The sequence below is a fragment of the Trichechus manatus genome, unplaced genomic scaffold (assembly GCF_000243295.1).
Source record: "Trichechus manatus latirostris isolate Lorelei unplaced genomic scaffold, TriManLat1.0 scaffold00110, whole genome shotgun sequence".
Taxonomy (NCBI): Eukaryota; Metazoa; Chordata; class Mammalia; order Sirenia; family Trichechidae; genus Trichechus; species Trichechus manatus.
The window spans coordinates 1,718,206-1,740,339 of NW_004444046.1; the positions used below are offsets into that span (position 1 = coordinate 1,718,206).

A 22,134-nucleotide genomic window follows, 5' to 3' on the forward strand; every position below is an offset into this window, starting at 1 on the left:
TACTCACTATTTAAAAGTATTATGACTTTAATCTCCCTCCATACACAACTAGAAACCCAGACAAGTATTAGCAACAACATCTTTAAGCATTTGATATTAGGCAATGAAAACCTCTGAACCCTAAGAGAAAAGAAACAAATCAAGTGAGCCCTAAAATGATCCCAGCTTTGATCTTGGAGACAATTTCCAATTTATGGGCACAGGAAGGAGTAACTCATACAGAGTCTGAAAGCCTCTCTGAATTGAGGAGATGTTGACTGGAGTTTGGGGTGGCTGAAGAAAAAGAGCTCTACATATTGTCCACTTGAGTCATTGCTGGGTACTGGTGATGCAGGCAAAGAATAAAACGCCACAAGGCCCTACAAAGAACTTATATTAGGATAATGTAAGTGGGAAAAAATCCCAGAGCTCTCACAGGGAACACTCAGATTGTCAGAGCATTCAGTCTGTGATCAGCCAGAGTGAAGAGTCCTTGAAGATTCCTTGGACATTTAATGGAGACATCATAGAGGTCATGTCTTAGTAACAGTGTTGAATTCTGGAGTAATGGCTATTTTGAACATCCCTTGGCAAAGCTTAAAAACAGTCTTCAAAGAGATCAAACTCATCCACAAATAACATAAATGCCTTCCAACATAAATGCCTTCCAAAATAAAGTCCAAAACTTGTTCAAGGGAGACAACATCATCTAGACACTAAACAGCAAAATATCACTATGTCCACCATCTAATAAAAAATGACTAGATATGTCAAGAACCAGGAAATTGTGACCCATAATCAAGAACAAAATCAGTCAATATAAACCCCAAAAGGAAAGAGACAAAGGAATGAGGCATTGAAACAGATTTATGACTAATGAAGTTATATTCAAGTGTGTAAAAGAAAACATGAATATAGTAAGGAAAGAAATAGGAAATGTAAATATAACCAAATGAAACATTTAGAGGTGAAAAATGCAATAACCGAAATGAAAATTTTACTAGATAACAACAGATAGACACCTCAGAAAAAAAGATCAATTAACTTTAAGACACAGATATAGAATCTAACTAAACTGAGGCATAGAGATTTAAAAAAAAAAAGGACTGGGGGAGAAAAAAAAAAAGAATAGTGCCTCCATAACCTGTAGGGCAATATCAAGCTTCTAACATACACATAATTAGAGCCTCAGAAAAGGGAGGGGGAGAGAGGGACAGAGAACTGAAAACGTACAACTGAAAAATTTCCAACTTTAATGGAAACCATAGACCCACAGAACCAAGAATTTCCATGAACTCCAAGCAAGACACACACACACACACACACACACGCAGACATCTAGCAAACTAAAGTATATCATAACCAAATTATTTAAAATCAGTGATAAAGGGAAAATCTATTAAAACTCTATACTGTGTGTTACAGTGGGCACTAGGGAGAACAAGGGCCTACTGCCTGCCCTAGCAAATATGTTTTAATTTTGTGTTATGTATAAATGTAATTTGGGTGTGAAGCATCCAAACTTACTTTTGGGTTGGGAGGGTAATGCAAGGCAAGACCCAGATTTTGATGTGGTTATAGGAATTTGTAGGACTGATTCATGCGTTGAGTAGCATCTGGAAGCATATGTGATTTGTGAATGAAATTTTCCCTTTTTAGAAGCTGAAGTTTTTGTAGGACATTTTAAGATGATTCATTCATTCCTCATTTTCAGACCTCAAGTTGTGAAGATTCTTGTTTCTGAAGGTTTCTTGTTTCTAAGATTTATCATTATTTTTTCAGATTCTGAAAACTTTTTTTTTAATTGTTGTGCTTTAAGTGTAAGTTTACAATCCAAGTTAGTCTCTCATACAAAAACCTATACATGCATTGCTTTGTGACCCTACTCGCTCTCCCTATACTGTGGCTGCATACTCTTCCTTTCCACCCCGGATTTCCCATGTCCATTCAACCAGCTCCTGACCCTCTCTGCCTTCTCATCTCAACTCCGGACGAGAGCTGCTCATTTAATCTCGTGTATCCACTTGAGCTAAGGATAGTCTTCACGAGTATCATTTTATGTCTCATAGGCCAGTCTAATCTTTGAAGAGTTGGCCTCGGGAATGGTTTTGGTTTTGGGCTAACAGAGAGCCTGGGGGTCCCTCCAGTCTCAATCAAACCATTAAGTCTGGTCTTTTTACTAGAATTTAAGTTCTGCACCCCATTTTTCTCCTGCTCCATCAAGGACTCTCTGTTGTGTTCCCTGTCAGAGCAGTCATTGTGGTAGCCAGGCACCATCTAGTTCTTCTGGTCTCAGGCTGATGAAGTCTCTGGTTTATGTGGCCCTTTCTGTCTCTTGGGCTAATACTTTCCTTGTGTCTATGGTGTTCTTCATTCTCCTTCACTCCACATGGGTTGAGACCAATTGATGCATCTTAGACGGCCACTTGCTAGCTTTTAAGACCCCAGACACCACTCACCAAAGTGGGATGCAGAACACTTTCTCAAAAAACCTTGTTATGCCAATTGACCTAGATGTCCCCGGAAAGCATGGTCCCCAGACACCAGCCCCTGTTACTCTGTCCCTCGAAGTGTTTGGTTGTATTCAGGAAACTTCTTAGCTTTGGTTTAGTCCAGTTGTGCTGACTTACCCTGTAGTGTGTGCTGTCCTTCCCTTCATCTAAGATAGTTCTTGTCTACTTTCTACTTAGTGAATACCCCTCTCCCTCCCTCCCCACCCTTGTAATCATCAAAGAATGTTTTCTTCTGTGTTGAAACTTTTTCTTGGGTTCTTATAATAGTGGTCTTATACAATATTTGTCCTTTTGCGACTAAGTTCACTCAGCATAATATCTTCCAGATTACTCCATGTTATGTTTCATGGATTCATTGTTGTTCTACTACTATTTGTTTATCATTTTTATTTTCACAAGATCAAAATCTTTTAATTGATCAGTCTGGTTGCAATTTCTTCCTCTTCCAACCCATGCTAGACAGAGCTTCCAAATAAATCTTCCTTAAATGCTGTCTGCATTAGGTCTGTCCAAGTTTCCTAAAAAGTATTCACTGTTTCATGTTGTATTAAATATGAACTTGACCTGGTTGCCAAGATCCTCCAACATATGTTCATTTTTTTTCCTTTGGGGAACATTTTTTTAATTATGAATTTGATGTCTTTAATAGATATGACAGTATTTAAATAATTCATTTCCTCTCTTTATAGTCTTGGTCATTTGTATTTTTTTTTAATTGAACTTTAGATGAAGGTTTACAGAACAAACTAGCTTCTCATTACAAGGTTAGTATATATATTGTTTTATGGCATTGGTTAACAACCCCATGACATGTCAGTACTCTCCCTTCTCGGCCTTGGGTTACCTAATATCAGCTTTCCTGTTGCCTCCTGCCTTCTAGTCCTTGCCCCTGGGCTGGTGTGCTCCGTTATTCTCGTTTTGTCCTATGGGCCTGTCTAAACTTTGGCTAAAAGGTGAACCTCCAGAGTGACTTCATTACTGGCTAAAAGAGTGTCCGGGGGCCATACTCTCAGGGTTTCTCCAGCCTCTGTCAGGTCAGTAAGTCTGGTCTTTTTTTATGAGTTAGAATTTTGTTCTACATTTTTCTCCAACTCTGTCTGGGACCATCTATTATGATCCCTGTCAGAGCAGTCAGTGGTGATAGCTGGGCACCATCTAGTTGTACTGGACTCAGCCTGGGGAGGCTATAGTAGTTGTGGTCTATTAGTCTTTTGGACTAATCTTTCCCTTGTGTCTTTAGTTTTCTTCATTTTCCCTTGATCCTGGAGGGGTGAGACCAGGGGCATATCTTAGATGGCTGCTCACGGGCTTTTAAGATCCCAGATGCTACTCACCTAAGCAGAATGTCGAACATTTTCTTTACAAACTATGTTATGCCAATTGAGCTAGATGTTCCCTGAGACCATAGTCCCCACAACCCTCAGCCCAGCAATTCAGTCCCTAAGGCAGTTTGGATGTGTCCATGGAGCTTACATGACCTTACCCTGAACAAGTTGTGCTGGCTTCCCCAGTATTGTGTATTGTCTTACCCTTCACCATAATTACAACTTACCTATTATCTATTTAGTGTTTTTCCACCCCTATCCCTCCACTCACTTGTAACCATCGAAGATTGTTTCTTTTTGTGTGTAAACATTTGCATGAGTTTTTATAATAGTGGTTTCATACAATATTTGTCCTATTATGAATGACTTATTTCACTCAGCATAATGCCCTCCAGATTCTTCCATGTTGAGATGTTTTGCAGATTCATCATAGTTCTTTATCATTGCATAGTACTCCATTGTGTGTATGTACCATAGTTTGTTTATCCATTCATCTCTTGATGAACATCTAGATTGTTTCCATCTTTTTGCTTTTGTGAACAATGCTGCAATTAACATGAGTGTGCATATGTCTATTCATGTGATGGCTCTTATTTCTCTAGGATATATTCCTAGGAGTGGGATTGCTGGATCATATGGTACTTCTATTTCTAGCTTTATAAGGAAGTGCCACATTGTTTTCCAAAATGGTTGTACCATTTTGCATTCCCACCAGCAGCGCATAAGAGTTCTGAACTTCCCACAGCCTCTCCACATTTGTTATCTTCTGTGCTTTTGATTCATGCCAGTAATGCTGGGGTGAGACGGTATCTCATTGTGGTTTTGGTTTGCATTTCCCTAATGGCTAGTGATCAGGAGCATTTCCTCATGTGTCTGTTAGCCACTTGAATATCTTCTTTGGTGAAGTGTCTGTTCATTTCCTTCGCTTATTTTTTAATTGGATTATTTGTCTTTTTGTGGTAGAGGTGTTGGATTTTCTTGTAGATTTTAGAGATCTTTGTCAGATTTGTAATAGACAAAAATTTTTTCCCAGTCTGTAGGTTCTCTTTTTACTCTTTTGGTGAAGTCTTTTGATGAGCATAAGTGTTTAATTTTTTAGAAGAGCCCAGTTATCCAGCTTATCTTCTGGAGTTTGTATGTTGTTATTTATAGTTTGTATCCTGTTAATGCTATGTATTAGGGTCTCTAGCGTTGATCCTATTTTTTCTTCTATGATCTTTATAGTTTTTGGTTTTAGACTTAGGTCTTTGATCCATTTTGAATTAGTCTTTGTGTATGGTGTGAGGTATGGAGGCTGTATCATTTTTTTGCAGATGGACTTCCAATTTTGCCAGCACCATTTGTTAAAAAGACTGTGTTTTCCCCATTTGGTGGACTTTGGGTCCTTGTCGAAGAACAGGTGACCGTAGGTGGATGGATTTATGTCTGGGTTCTCGATTCTGTTCTGTTGGTCAATGTATCTGTTTTTGTACCAGTACCAGGCTCCTTTGACTACCATAGCTGTATAACAGTTTCTGAGGTCAGGTGGCAGGAGTCCTCCTACTTTATTCTTCCTCTTCAGTAATACTTTGCTTATCTGGGGCCTCTTTCTTTTCCATATAAAGCTAATGATTTTTTTTTTCCATCTCCTTAAAGAATGTTGTTGGGTTTTGGATCAAGATTGCATTGTATCTATAGATTGCTTTGGGTAAAATTGTCATTTTCACAATGTTAAGTCTACCTATCCATGAACATGGTATGTTTTTCCATTTATGTAGATTTCTTTTGGTTTTTTGCAGTAGTGTTTTGTAGTTTTCTTTGTATATTTCTTTTGCATCCCTGGTTAGATTTATTCCTAAGTATTTTATTTTTTTAGGGGCTGTTATAAATGGTGTTGCTTCCTTGATTTCCTTTTCATCGTTCTCTCTGTTGGTGTATAGGAATCCAACTGCTTTTTGGGTGTTTGTCTTGTACCCTGCTACTCTGCTGAATCTTTCAATTAGTTTCAGTAGTTTTGTCATGGAGACTTTTGGGTTCTCTAGGTATAGTATCATATCATCCGCAAATAAGGACAGTTTTACTTCTTCATTACCAACTTGGATGCCCTTTATTTCTTTTTCTTGACTTATTGCTCTAGCTAGGACTTCCAGCACAATGTTAAATAGGAGTTGTGATAAAGGACATCCTTGTCTCATTCTGTTCTCGAGGGAATGTTCTCAGCTTCTCTCCATTTAGAATGATGTTGGCTGCTGGTTTTCCATAGATGCCCTTTATTATGCTGAGGAATTTCTCTTCTATACCTATTTTATTGAGAGTTCTTATCAGAAATGGGTGTTGGACTTTGTCGAATGCCTTTTTGGCATCAGTTGAGATAATCATGTGATTCTTTTCTTTCCTTTTATTTATGTAGTGATTACATTGATCGATTTTCTAATGTTGAACCGTCCTTGCATACCTGATATGAATACTACTTGGTCATGGTGTACTATTTTTTTTTTTTATATGATGCTGAATTCTATTGGCCAGAATTTTGTTGAGAATTTTTGCATCTATATTCATGAAAGATATTGGTCTGTAATTTTCTCTTTTTTGTGGTGTCTTTGCCTGGTTTTGGTATCAGGGTTATGCTGGCTTCATAGAATGAATTTGGAAGTATCCCTACCTTTTCTATGTTCTGAAATAATTTGAGTAGCACTGGTGTAAGCTCTTCTCTGATTTTGGTAGAATTCTTCAGTGAAGCCATCTCGGCTACACCTTTTTTTTGTTGGGAGTTTTTTTTATTACCTTTTCAAACTTTTCTCTTGTTATGTGTCTGTTCCAATTTTCAACATCATTTTGCGTTAGTTTGGGTAGGTAGTGTGTTTCTAGAAATTTGTCCATTTCCTCTAGGTTTTCAAATTTGTTGGAGTATAGTTTTTCATAATTGATCCTTTTTATTTCTGTTGGGTTTGTTGTAACATCCTCCATTTCATTTCTTATTTAGGTTATTTACATCCTTTCCTGTTTTTCTTTTGTCAGTTTGGCCAGTGGTTTGTTGATTTTGTTGACCCTTTCAAAGAATCAACTTTTGGTTTTGTTGATTCTTTCTGTTGTTTGTCTAGTCTCTATTTCATTTATTTCTGCTCTGATATTTATTATTTTGTTTCTTTTAGTGGCTGTGGGTTTATTTTGCTGTTCTCTTTCTATTTGTTCAAGTTGTGTAGCTAATGTTTTGATTCTGTCCCTTTCCACTTTTTTGATGTGTGCATCTATTGCTGTAAATTGACCTCTGATCACTGCCTTTGCTGTGTCCCAAAGGTTTTGGTATGATGTGTCTTCATTCTCATTTGATTCTAGGAATTTGTTGATTCCATCTTTGCTTTCTTTTATTACCCAGTAGTTCTTAAGCAGGGTGTTATTTAGTTTCCATGTAATTAATTTTTTTCCTTGCTCTTCCTGTTGTTAATTTCTACCTTGATGGCATTGTGATCAGAGAAAATACTTTGCATTATCTCAATATTTTGGATTTTGTTGAGGTTGCTTTTTGCCTAAGATGTGGTCTATTCTCGAGAACATTTCATGTGCTTTGGAAAAGAATGTGTACTTTGCAGTTGTTTGGTAGAGTGTTCTATGTATGTCTATGAATTCAGGTTGGCTGATTGTGCCCTTTAGATCTTCTGTATCTTTGTTGAGTTTCTTTCTAGACATTCTGTCCTTTACCAAGAGTGGAAGTCTCTTACTATTATAGTGGATCTGTCAATTTCTCTTTTCAGTGAAGTTAGAGTTTGTTTTATGTATTCTGGAGCCTTGTCATTGGGTGGGTAGATGTTTATTATGGTTACGTATTCATGACGAATCGTCACTTTAATCATGATGTAGTGCCCTTCTTTGTCTTTTATGGTGGATTTTGTTTTAAAGTTTGTTTTATCTGAGATTAGTATTGTCACTCCTGTTCTTTTTTTGGTAGCTGTTTTCTTGATAAATTTTTTTTTATCCTTTAATTTTTAATAAATTTATGTCTTTGTTTCTAAGGTGTGTCTCTTGTAGACAGCATATTGATGGATCTTGTTTTTTGATCCATTCTGTCACTCTCTGTCTCTTTATGGGTGCATTTAGGCCATTTATTTTCAGTGTAATTATTGACAGGTGTGAGTTTATTGTTGTCATTTTGTAGTGTTTTTTGTGGTGCTGATGATTCCTTTGTTCCTCTTACTCTCCTGTGCTGAATTCCTTTTGTTTGTGGATTTTTTTTTCATTTCTTTTTTTTTTGTAGATTTTGTTTTTACTGAGACTTTATCTTTTTCTTCTTTATTTTGATGAGTAGGTTTGTTAACTTTCTTTGTGGTTACCTTGAAATTTACCCTTATCTTCCTAAGTTTGAATCAGTCTATTATTACTTGGTGTTGCCTTGCCTTCCTCTCCATTAGAAATTTCTATACCTACACGTTTATTCCCTCTTTTTTTGTTCTGACATTGTTGTCATTTGTAGATTAACCTCTTTGGTTCCCTGTTGTAAATCTTTTGGTTTTGAATAGTCCTTGAGGGTTCATTTCCTAGGTTGGTATTTGGCTGGTGCAATCTTGTGTTCTAGATTCAGGCTGTCATCTGATGTTTGTTCTCAAACTGAAGGTTTCCCTTTAATAATTCTTGTAAGTTTTGTTTGGTTTTTACGTATTCCTTTAATTTCTGTCTATTTGGAAACATCTTGATTTCACTATCATATCTGAACGAGAGTTTTGCAGGATATATTATTCTTCATTGACAATTTTTTTTCTTTCAAGATTTTCAAAGTATTCATTTTTATATCCTCAACACTTAGCCTCTGGTACATTCATGCCCACTTCTTTCTTCAGTATTATGGTTGCTTGTCTACCTTTACTCACGTTCCTCATACTGTCTCTTTTTCACTCTGTCTATCCGTCTTTCAAATCCTACCACCTACCTTTGAAGGTTTTCCTCATTTTTTTTGGTTTGTTTTTTGCTTAGGAAATTCAAAATTCTTCTCCATATGGTTTAGTAGTTAATTTTCAGCCCATTGTACAATTTTCTAATAAATTACCTTATGTTAGTCTTTAATCCTCATTCAGATATTAACTTTCTTGAAGATGGAGCCCATAATCCATCTTTTTCATCCACAGCCTTAAAATGCCTTAAAATAAAAGTTCAATAAATAATTGTTGTTATATTGACATGAGTCCAATCAACTGATGGCATTAGTCAAATCAACAGGCTAAAGTAAACATGCATTTTTTTCAGGTATTCTTCCAAAGATTATCTACTTGATTACAATGAATTTTGATTCAAAGAGCTAAGAAATATGTAATTCATGTAATATAGCAAAAATCTCTAATATTTTATAAACCTAAAACTTTTCCAAAACCCAATCCTAATTTGCACTGGAAAAGAAGCCAAACTCTGAAGTTGGACTCCTTAGGTTAAGAACATGAATCTCTGCTGCTGACGCTGAGCTAAGTTCCCATGTTCTTTTGTTACTAGATGAGAGTACCTGTCATGGATTGAATTATGCCCCACCTAAAATATCTGTCAACTTGGCTAGGTCATGATTCCCAGTATTGTATGATTGTTTACCATTTTGTAATCTGAGGTGATTTCCCTATGTGTTGTAAATCCTATCACTATGATGTAATAAGATGGACTAGCAGCAGTTATATTGATGAAATCTACAAGATTATACAGTGTCTTAAGCCAAGCAGAGAGATGTGGGAACCTCATAACACCAAGAAAGCAGGGCCAGGAGCAGAGCCTGTCCTTTGGACCTGAGGTTCCTGCGCAGAGGAGCTCCTAGACCAAGGGAAGATTGACACAGACCTTCCTCCAGAGCTGACAGAGAAAGCCTTCCCCTGGAGATGACACCCTGAATTTGGACTTGTAGCCTACTAGACTGTGAGAGAATAAATTTCTCTTTGTTAAAGCCATCCCCTTGTGGTATTTCTGTTATGGCAGCACTAAATACCTAAGACAATACCACAAATTAGAATGATACAGTGGAAACATAATAAGCGATTCACTTTGATCTAGAGAAAAATCTCATCCTGCCACTTAAGAGAGAAATGCTCATCGAGAGGTTACATCATATTTCTCCATCTCAATTTCCTTATCTATAGACTGGAGATAGTAAGCATTGTGGGTTGAATTGTGTACCCCAAAAAGACAAGTTGAAGTCCTAGTCCCTGGGCCCCTGAGAATGTGAATGTTTTAGGAAATAGGGTTTTTCTTTTGTTATATTAATGAGGACATACCAGAATAGAGTGGATCCTAAATTTAATCCCTTCTTAGTGGTGTCTTATAAAAAGGGAAAGCAGACACAGAGAGACGCACTCAGGGGAAGACACCATGTGAGAATTCATCTACAAGCCAAGGAATGCCAAGAAATGCCCAGTGCTACCGACAATGAAAGACCCTGCCATCGAGCCAACGCCCTGATTTGAACTTTTAGTCACCAAAACTTTGAGACAATAAATTTCTGTTCCTTAGAGCTACTCATTTGTGGTATTTTTTGTTATGACAGATGGTAGGGTTGATATTTGAGGGATTTTATGAAATGGTAGTCTACAAGAGTAAATACTTTTTATTCTTTCCCTGAATATGAAGAGAGTATTTAGATCTTACTCATATTTTTTTCAAAAATCTCATTTATAAAATCTTAGTTGTTATAGTCCAACCTTTTAAAAAACAGCATTTTATTGATTATTTCTCTGTATTTATTCAAATCAATATAAGATCATGGAATTCAAATAATACACTAAATTTCAGGAAATTGCTATCTACTACATGTAGATTTGAAGAACTATTACTCTATTACTATAGTCTAGATTTTAGTTTATGTATCAAAAACATCATACTTGTTTGGAAGCAACTAAAATAGTTCATTTCATTTTCTTCTAGTACTGTGATTCTTATTTCAGTGTATAAAAACTTAACACATTTCAGACTCATAGCAACGCTATGTACAATAGAACAAAACACTGCCCAGTCCTGCGCCATCCTCACAATCCTTGTTATGCTTGAGCCCCTTGCTGCAGCCACTGTGTCAATCCATCTCGTTGAGGGTTTTCCTCTTTTTCACTGACTCTGTACTTTACCAAGCATGATGTCCTTCTCCAGGGACTGATCCCTCCTGACAGCGTGTCCAAAGTATGTATGACATAGTCTCGCCATCCTTGCTTCTAAGGAACATTCTGGTTGTACTTCTTCCAAGACAGACCTGTTTGTTCTTTTGGCAGTTCATGGTATATTCAATATTCTTTGCCAACACCACAATTCAAAGGTGTCAATTCTTCTTCGGTCTTCCTTATTCATTGTCCAGCTTTGGTATGCATATGATGAGACTGAAAATACCATGCCTTAGGTCAAGGGCACCTTATTCTTCAAGGTGACGTCTTTGATTTTCAACACTGTGAGGAGGTCTTTTGCCACAGATTTGCCCAATGCAATGCATCTTTTGATTTCTGACGGCTGCTTTCATGGGTGTTGATGGTGGATCCAAGTAAAATGAAATCCTTGACAACTTCAGTCTTTTCTACCTTTATCATGATGTTGCTTATTGGTCCAGTTGTGAGGATTTTTGTTTCATGTTGAGGTGTGATCCATACTGAAGGCTGTGGTCTTTGCTCTTCATCAGTAAGTGCTTCAAGTCCTCTTCACTTTCAGCAAGCAAGTTTGTGTCATCTGCATAACACAGGTTGTTAATGAGTCTTCCTCCAATCCTGATGCTCCATTCTTCCTCATATAGTCCAGTTTTTTGGATCAGAGAAGTTATACATAATAATGACCAAAAATACATCATCTTTTGTTTTTCCAACAATTAAAATATCACAACAGAATTAAAGGGTGAATAAAAGGCATCAAAGACGTGGTATAATCTATATTGGAAAAAAAGCAGAACCTACAGTTCTTCATGTAATATATTATTTTTGTGGATGATGCATTCACAAATTAGTCCCAACTTCCTGAAAGCTAAGGGGGTAAAGCCAACATTAAAAACCAACCCTTGGGTCCATTTTGAGTGTCCCTTTTTCAAAGTGTGTTAGGAGTAGACCTACAATATAATGGTCAGTAGGGTTGACTATTCTCTTCATTTCCATTCTCTTCAGTGGGCATTCTTTAATGTTGCAATTTAGAAGTGAGAAAAATAATTATAGTCCATAGTGTTCGGATCAAAGGAGATATCAGTGCAGATACCTCACATTTGGATCTTGAACCATCGGATATATTTTGTAAAACTCAGGCATATGTTGAAACTAGTAATTCATTGTTAGCTGTCATTGAGTCGGCCGACTCACGGTGAATCCATGTATAACAGAATGAAATGCTGCCCGGTCCTGCACCATCTCCATGATCAGTTGCAGATCAAATATTTGTGATCAATAGCATTTTCATTAGCTGATTTTCAGACATAGAATGCCAGATCTTTCCTGCTAGTCTATCTTAGTCTGGAAGCCCCACCGAAACCTGTTCATCACTGTAGCAACAAGCAAGCCTCCAGTGACAGACAGGCGGTGGCTGCACATGAGGGGCACTGACTGGGCCTGGGTCTCCCACATGGAAGGTGAGAATTCTACCACTGAACCACTAATGCCCCTTAATTAACTCATTATTAGTGACTAGGTATTTACAAAAGTTCTGGGTTTCTTTAGATGTTGTTTTATAGCATAACGCTACCACACAGAGAACTGCCTTTCAGGTACTGTAGATTAGAGGAACTCAGTCATTATGCAAAATAAAAGAAAAGAAGAAATTAAGAAGAGTCTATTTTGAAGGAAGTCAAACTAATATACTTCACATGAGAGCATAAAGAAAACAAAGGAATGGTTTTGGGGGAACTTGCTAAACACTTTTATTAAGAAGCGCTGAACGTGACTAGATGAAATTAGTTAGGATCAGAATTGGGTTGACATTAAATGGATTCTGTGACAATTTTCTTCTGTCTCTTGAGATTTCTTAAGTGCATAGTTCACCTGAATTAATTGTATGAAACATAAATTATAGAAAAAAAAAAAAAGAAGAGAATAATTCCTGCCAGTGTTCAGACGATAGCAAAGTCCAGGCCAAAACCTCCAGAGAACCAATTAACATTAGTTGCTAGACTTAAACGTTTTGTGTGAAACATTTTCATCAAATAGAAATGTAGGAGTCAAAGGTGACCTTTTTCATTCATTACTATTCAGATTCAGTACCTTGCCTGACCCAATCTCCATGATGAAGTTTGTGCTCTAATATATAGCAGCATTTGTGATATCCAGAGAGCAGTTCTGCCCAGCTAATGGTCACGGTGGTATCTTCATCTTCACAAGCACTAGGAGGCCGCTCGAACAAGGATATCAAGGCCGCTGTGAAAGAAATTGCTTGAACCTGTGACAGAGATATCATTAAAAGAAAAGCAAACTTGGGCAGCATAATTGTTACAAAAAGATTCTTTGTTGATTAAGATTAGTAAAGAATAGCCATTAACATATAGGAATTTCTTCAATATTATTTTACAAATGCAAGCAGTTATAGTAAAAAACCAAAAAAGCTACAAGGTTGGTAAAACAGTTACTAAGGGCAGTTTATTAATTGATTTTAAGATACACTTGTCATTAAAAACAGTAAGAATGAAAAGCTTTCACAATTACGAAAGGAAATGGTTCGTATTAGACTACTTCAGAGGTCACAGATGTATTAATTGTACTGCCATTCAGTAAGTAAGAATTTTCTAGAGGTCTTGGTGGAATTTGAGAGGAAGATAGAAATTATTGTATCCAATGTCTAGGTTCCAGTGCTGCCCCCTCTGATGCATTTTTCCATTTGTTACATGATACAGGACATGATCATTCAGTGGGAGACTGGTACTGAAAAGTCCAAGGCCTTAATGAATGAAAATCAGGCCAATTAATATGAAAGCATTATGGAAGAAAAATTTAGATATTTATTATGAAGAGCATATCAATATTGTGATCTAATATATTAAGCATCCTATGGTGAAAAGGAAGGGAACCCTGGCTGCATAGTGGTTAAGAGCTACATACGGCTGCTAACCAAAAAGTCAGCAGTTCAAATCCACTAGGCGCTCCTTTGAAACCCTATGGGGCAGTTCTACTCTGTTGTATAGAGTTGCTATGAGTCAGAATCGACTCAATGGCAGCGGGTTTGTTTTTTTTAATAATGAAAAAGGTTGACAATTTTTTTTTCTAAATGAGAAACAAAGACTATACATACACAAGTAAATTACAATGAGAATTGGTATTTATAAGCAAGAAGAGAAACTGACCTAATCCATCTTTTCCATGTCCAACATGTGTGAATCTATTATCTATCATGTAGTTCCATTAAGAGGCTGCAGTAATTGCATTTTAATTTCTATTTTGAGCTACAGTTTGATGATTAAATCCATAGTGTTCAATCTTATCCTTCTCTCACTTACCTTTCCAGTGATGTCCCCAAAAGAAAGAATTGATTCATTGGCATCAAGGGGGTCATACCAATAATCCATGCAAATTGGTGTTGCTTTCAGACCTTGGAGTTTGTATTGACAAGGAAATTCTTCTTTAGACAGCAGATCATAGAAATAAATCTCTTTGCTGGTAAAAGCCACTGCTATCTAAAGTAGCAGAGTAGAAAATTAGAAAGCATTTCTGATGGATTTAGTAGAACCAATATGCGAAGTGGACATGCAAATCTTATCACCAATTAAGCCTTAGTGGTAGGCTTAGCTCTCTCTTACTTGAAAAAAAAAAAAAAGCAGGTTATGGTAACCCACACAATACAGGGCGTGAAGTAATTACACAGTAATGTCCAAAGCTCTTTTCTCTGAGGACTCTTAACAATATAACAGAAGTATAATATAGTGGCACAAATGTGCTTTATTCTAACTTTGGACTCTAGCCAAGAAGAAACATTTTCCATTAAATGTATTGAGCACACTTCTTTCCTATCACCACCCCACACGCTCACCAACCTGCTGCATCCATGGGAGACTAGCAGGGGAATCATATAGGAAAGACAAAGACACAGAGCTACACGCTACACAGTACACAGTCATACAAGAAACTTTACAAAGCATGTTGAAGCAAGCAGAGGTTTTCACAGAAATAAACTGATAAAAACTGCCTTTCTAAACAGACAAATCCTAGAAACTATAAAAAAGAGTAAATTATTTTACAAGATAAAAATCATTTTTGAAAAAGATACTGTGCACAAATTTAAAAGACAGTAATGAAAAGGCAAAAATATTTGATGCATATATAATACCAAAACCAAATCAAATCCATTGCCATTGGGTCCATTCTGACTCATAGTGACTCTACAGGACAGAGCACAACTGCCCCATAGGGTTTCCAAGGAGCAGCTGCTGGATTTGAACTGCTGAACTTCTGGTTAGCAGCCAACCTCTTTAACCACTGCACCACCAGGGCTCCACATATATAATAGGCAGAGGATTATTATCTAGCTATATAAAAAGCTCACTCTAATAAACAGGAAACAGTAAAACATTCAAATAATAAATGGACAAAGAATATGAAAGGCAATGCACAGAAAATATAAATAGCTAACTACCATGTAAAAAGCTGCTTAATATAGTAAATGATGAAGAAAATGCATATTGGCATAATAATGACATATTTCACACATCATATTAACCAAAAATTTAAACACTGACAATATTCAGTTTTATCAAAAGTTTGAAGAAACACACATAAACAATCATTACAACTTTTTGGAACTCTATTTGTATATTTCTCAGAATAAAAAAAAAATGCATATACTTTAACTTAATAATTCCATGTCTAGAAATTTATCCTTGATAAGTATGCACACAGATGTGCAAAATGATCTGAAAGGTATATATGACAAGGATGTTCATTTCATCAATGTTGATCACAGAATAAAAATAAAACACCTAATATGTTAATATGTCAGAAAATGATTAAATGCATGAGGTGCCTTACTTTATAATATTTGCTCTAGTTAAATTTTATGAAGTAAAAAAAAAAGATGAAAAATACCAAATATATATATACCTATATCTGTACATAAAAAAAAAACTAAGATAATTATTTAGGAAAAAAAGCATGGGACTGAGATGTGTGTATACTGTTTTCATATAAATTATATATCTACATATATAGTATGTTAATGTATAGAAAAAGGTATGGAAAGATACCAAAACAAACACGCAAAAACAATGTTTATCTCAGCAGAGAAGAGTAGGAGTGGGCAGGTGGTGGGAAAGGGGAAGTTTTTTATTCTATATATGATAGTACAATTTGAAAATTTTGCACATGATGTATCTATGTATTACTAGTTTACACAAAAAGAATAAATGAAAAACAAATTTTAAAAAGACATCAAAAGCTAATCTCAGTCAACTTAATATTCAAGTCGTATCTGTTACAACAACAGAATTAAATTAGAAATCAATAAAAGTGAGATACCTGGAATAGCTCTCCAAATATTTGAAAACTAAATAACACAATTTTAAATAACCCATGAGTCAAAGATGAAAGCAGAAGGGAAATTAAAAAGTATCTAAAATGAGTGAAAAGGAAACCACAATATATCAAAATTGTGCGACGCCAATAGCATAGCACTTAAAGGCAATTTTATAGCACTAAACAGTTGTATTAGAAAACAACAAAAAGAAATACCAATAACACCTGGGGAGAGGGAGAATTTGATTCCAAATTTTCCACATTGTATTATTTTAAATGTCCTGTGTTCAACAAAATTTAGAAGACATGCAAAGACACTGGAAATGTCTCCTACATTGGGGGGTGGGAGGATGGGGGAGTGAACCACTCAATACAAACTCTCTGAGGAAGCACAGACATTGGATTTATTAGACAGAGTTTTAACTCAGATATTATAAATAAATTGAAAGAATTAAAGGAAATCATGTCTAAAGAAATAAGAAAAGTATGAATATAATGTCTCAGCAAAGAGAGAAGATCAATAAAAATATAGAAATTATTTAAAAAACCTTCTGCCAATCTCTCTTTTGATTCAAGTGTTAAGCCCATTTACATTTAATTTTATTACTGATAATGCAGGATTTATCATTTTTCTAACAACAAAGCCCAAAATACATGAAGCAAAACTAAAGAATTAAGGGGAGAAATAAACAATCCAATATATAGTTGGAGACTTCAACACTCCATCCTAAGTAATGAATAGAAAAACTAGGCTGAAAATCAATCAGGAAATAGAAAGTTTGAATAACACTACAAACCTAGATTTAACAGACATCTATAGATAGAACTGTACCCAACAACAGCAGAATGCACATTCTTCTCAGGATAGACCATATGTTAGATGATAAAACAAATTTCAATAAATTTAAAAGGATTAAATTAATTAATTCAATCATTTTAATTGTTTAATAAATTTATAAGTTTATTAATAAAATGCATTTAATATATTATCCTCTTTATTAAATAAATAATTTAATCCTATGTTCTCCGAACACAATGGAATGAAATTATACATCAGTAACAGAAGGAAATTTTGGAAATTCACAAATATGTGAAACTTAACCAGTGGGTAAAATAAAATAACCAATGGGTCAAAGAAAAATCACAAGGGAAATTAGAAAATTCTTTGAGATGAATGAAAACAAACAAAACAACAATATACCCAATAATAGCAAAGCAAATCCAGCGACTTATAAAAAAGAATTATATATCATGACCAGTTGGGATTTATTCCAGGAATAAAAGACTGATTCAACATTTGAAAATCAATTAATGTAATACATCATATCAGTAGAATAAAAACAAAAAATCATATGATCATCTCAATAGATGCAAAAAAGCATTGACAAAATCCAACACCATGTTATGATTTAAAAAAAAAAAAAGATAGTATGTTTTGCCACTAAGATCAGGAACAAGACAAGCAGATCTGCTCTTGCCACATGTACTCAACATTGTATTGGAGGTTCTAGCCAGGATAATTATGTAAGAAATAAAAGACATCCTGAATGGAAAGAAACAAGTAGAACTCTCTCTCTTCACAAATATCATGATACTGTATACAGAGAATACTAATGAATGTACAAAAAAAATTAGAATAAATTCTGAAGTGAGGGGCAAGTAGATCATCATACCAGATCACTACACACACACACACACACACACACACACATAAAATCAACTGTAGTTCTATACACTAGCAATGAACAATTTGAAAATTAAATTATGAAAGGTACTCTCAGGAGAGAATATGCCCAGAATTATTAAAACATGGACAAAAAAATTGAATGAACGCCTTACCAAAGGAGATAAATAGGTAGCAAGTCAGCACATGAAAAGATGCTCAACATTATTAGTCATTAGGAAAATACAAATTAAATCCACAGTGAGATACCAATACACATCTGTTAAAATAGTTAAAATTAAGACAAAATTAAGACAAAAAATAAATTAATCATAGCAAGTATTGTTGAGGATGTGCTATATCCATGCAACAAAATACTACATAGCAATTTAAAAATGAACTACTGATACACCCAACAACACGGATGAATCTTAAAATAATTAGACTAAGTTAAAGAAGCCAGATGAAAGAGTACATATTGTATGATGCTAACTATATAAACTCTAGAATATGCAAACTAATTCATAGTGACAGAAACTAATTGCCTGAGAAGGGATATGGAGGGGGCAGGGGTGAGAGATTACAAAAGGGCACAAGGAAACTTTTGAGGGTGATGAATATCCTTATTGATTGTGGTTTTTCACAGGTATATACATGTATGAAAATCATAAAATTCAGCAATCTAAATATGTGCAGCTTATTGTCAATTATATCTTGATAAAGCTGTTTGAAAAAAAGAAAAAAGGCAACAATCCTTAGGATTCTATGTTGAGTAAGTGCAAAGGATGGCTAAGACTTAGTCCTCAGTCCTGCAAAGAAGAAACAGAGAGGCAACACAAAAATCACATAATAGCAACATAAACATCACATGATAATAACAGTATGGTAACATGAAATTTAAAAAAAAATCTTGATGACAACTATCTTTTTATCTCTGCAAGTTAAACATTAGCACCAACTCCTTAGCAAGAAGGCACTGGAAATGATATAAACAGTCATTGTGGAGGATGCAAAAGTTCTGAAGGACAGATTCGGAAGTCAAACTGCCTCGGTGTACTCCGCTACTAACCAAAAGGTTGGTGGTTCAGACCCATCCAACGGCTCTGCAGGAGAAAAGACCTGGAGATCAGCTTTCATTAAGATTACAGCCTAGGAAGCCCTATGGGGCAATTCTACTCTGTCACATGGGGTTGCTATGAGTTAAAATCAAGTTGACAGCACCTAACAACCACATTGGAACATTAGTTACTGTTCCTGAAGACACATCCACATGAAGCTAAATTCACAAGCATATATTTAGTATAGATAATGAAATATTAGGAATTTAGGAAATTATATTTCATTGTAAAATATACAACATAAAATAATTAATTCTCAGTTACTTCAATGAAAAGCATAATTACAATGGCTTCAATAAAACCTTCTTTCCAGTAGACAGTTTTTTCCAATTTGAATGTAGGCCTTCCATATAAAAACTACCTAATATTGTTTTTAAAGATATATTCTTTCACTCCTAGTAGTTAAGATTCTCTGTCTGGACTTTTTGAGATAAAAATTGACGCTACCGCCCCTGTAAGATTGCCTCTTATAATGAGATGAAAAGTGTATGAGCCATTAGAAAACATAATCTCATTCAGCCCTTCCTAAGATAATGTTTGTAAATTTATTTTACTATGTGTATTTGAACTATAGGAGCTCTGTGGCACAACAGTTAAGCGCTCAGCTGCTAAGCAAAACTTTAGTGGTTCCCACCCTGTGGCTTCATTAGAGAAAAGACCTGGCCATCTGCTCCCGTAAAGATTGCAGCCTAGAAAATCCTACGGGGCAGTTCTACTCTGTAACATGGAGTCACTAGGCATCTAACAACAACATTTGAACTATTATGTAAGAAAATAACCAGTAATTGCCTCCAATTGTTCTTGCAAGAACCAGAAAGCTAATATACTCAGAATATCTGATTGATTATCTCTGTAGGCAAAGCTTCCTATCTTCTCAAATTCCTTTCAAAAAAATATTCTAAAAATCATTTTCTTTTGCCCAGAAAGCATTTTCTGCAGCTACCGTCATTTTAGTGAGCTGCCTGTCTTTCAAAAAAAGAGCGTGAATTCTGTAAAATTTCCTTAGTCCCTGAGTTCTGTAATATTCAGATTTCACTGAAACTTATATGAAAGCTGAGAGCTAAACTTAAGTGAAAACTTTCTAATATACAACCCTCTTAAGAAACTTGACAGCTTTTGTCATTAAAAAGGCATAATATGCTATCAATTAACAAGTTGTGAGTGTGTCAACACACTTTAAAATTTATTTTTGCACAAAATAATTCATACCTTTTTCACTAAGTTGAAATTGACTCGACGACAATGAGTTTATAGAAAAGTATAAAATACAGATAAACCAAAAATTAAAATCCTTGCTAATGCCATGAGTCTTTCAGATATTTTTTCTAGGCAGAAATAGAAATAACCATGTATTATTTACCAAATGGTGTCATCATATACATATCTTTTGTATGCTGCTTTTTCCGCTTTACATCATACCATGAAGCTATACCCATTACAATACATATTGGTCTCTATCATCATTTTTAATGGTTAATGATATGCTATGGAGAGAACATACAATTACATATAGCCCCCTATTATTAAAATTTTCAGTTCCCAATGCTTTACTGTCTTCCTGCACATACCTCTTTGCTCAGTTGTCCTATTATTTCCTGAAGGAAATTTCCTAGAAGCAGAATTGCTGAGTTAGGGAATTTGTGCATTCTTAAAGTTTTTTGATTGATCCTTTCAAATCCTCATCTACTAGGTTGAACCAATTTACATTCCCATCAACAAGCTGTGAGATTGCAAAAAAGAGCAATACATTCCTCAAAGCAGACACTTAACTCTATCTTTCAAAAATATGCCAACCCTTAGAAATGTTGTTTATGTGGTTTGTTTCTTCCCTAACTCTTTCCTATTGCAATATTTAATAATGGAATGAGGGAAGAAAAACTTTCTTCTTTTCTCCTATTCTGTAAATAAGGATTTGCCTAAGAAAAGATTACAAGTCTCAGTTTAAAACTATGGAAAGAGCACAATCTGACTGTCACAAATCCTGGTATTGTTGTCTCTTTGTCAAAGCCTGGCAGTGATGAATGTCACTGATGCAAGGGTCACCGCCTTCATCCATTGGCAAGTATTTGCTTCCAGACTCTGAAGGTTAATGTCAAATTGTCAGTTGTAAGCCTGTAGGAGAAATATTTTCATTCATTCATCCATTCATCCATCAATCCATCCATTGATCTATTTACGAATAAATACATATTGAGCATGAACACCATACAAGGTAGCATGAAGTAGGTGTTAAATTTAACTATTCATTCATTCAATAAATTCTAAGTGCCTGTTCAATGCCAAAGACTGTTCTAAGTGTTCAACATCAGCTCTGAACAAGATAGACAAGGTTTGTTCTCTTCAAATACTTAGACTTCAGTGAGGATTCTAAGAGCCCAGGGCACAAAGAATAACACATAGTTCTAGGACACCAAAAGTAACAAGACCGCAAGCATTATGTAAATTATTGTTTTTCCTAATTGCAAACTGAATTTCTTTTTGCTTTTACCTCAGATCATTAGAATTCTGCAATGCTTCTTTTTCTCTACATGAAAAATAGTTTCTAATAGGACCTCAGAATCTTGTTTTCTCCAGAACTTGCTTGTTTTATCAAGCACTTCACCAAAAATAATATTTATTCTGTCAAATATTTGGCATGATTTTTGGGTAATGTTCTGTGATAGCTGAATGAGTATACAATATCAAAGTGCATCCATTCCCCTTATCTCTATAATTAAATTTAAAATTAACATGCTGCTTTCTCATGCTTCATTTTGTTGTACCTGCCTCAATTTCCCTTGGTTACAAAGCAAATAGGTTATGAATATGTATAAGGGTTTGCTGTCAAACCCTGTGAGCACCTCCTGAAGCAGAAGATTAGATAGGTTATTTCAAAACAGATGCATCACTTTATTTCATCGCCTGCAATTTTCACCTACCAATGAACATTCATGAGAGACTGAACAACGGAACAGGAGAGGCTAATCTGCCAGCCAAGGTTCATATCACTCTTTTTTTCCCTGCTTCAATGGATTTAAGCTGATTTTAACTTTCATTTATACTGTGATATCAATGATTTAAGTGCTTACCAATTTAAATGGAGTTAAAGTTTTGTGACTCACGAAGACACAGGCCTTGAAATCCCTAGACTGAAGTTAAGGTTTGGAA

At 35.3% G+C, this 22,134-nt stretch overlaps 1 protein-coding gene across 1 annotated transcript in view; it reads right to left on the reverse strand.

Moving 5' to 3' along the window:
• Nucleotides 1-22,134, reverse strand: part of WDR49 (WD repeat domain 49) — a 194,173-nt gene that overhangs the window by 141,341 nt on the left and 30,698 nt on the right. The window contains exons 2-3 of the mRNA XM_023737952.1: nucleotides 14,199-14,375; nucleotides 12,973-13,147 (exon numbers count right to left, since the gene is read on the reverse strand). Coding sequence (XP_023593720.1) covers nucleotides 12,973-13,147; nucleotides 14,199-14,375 — 352 coding nt within the window. The remainder of the gene's footprint in view (nucleotides 1-12,972; nucleotides 13,148-14,198; nucleotides 14,376-22,134) is intronic.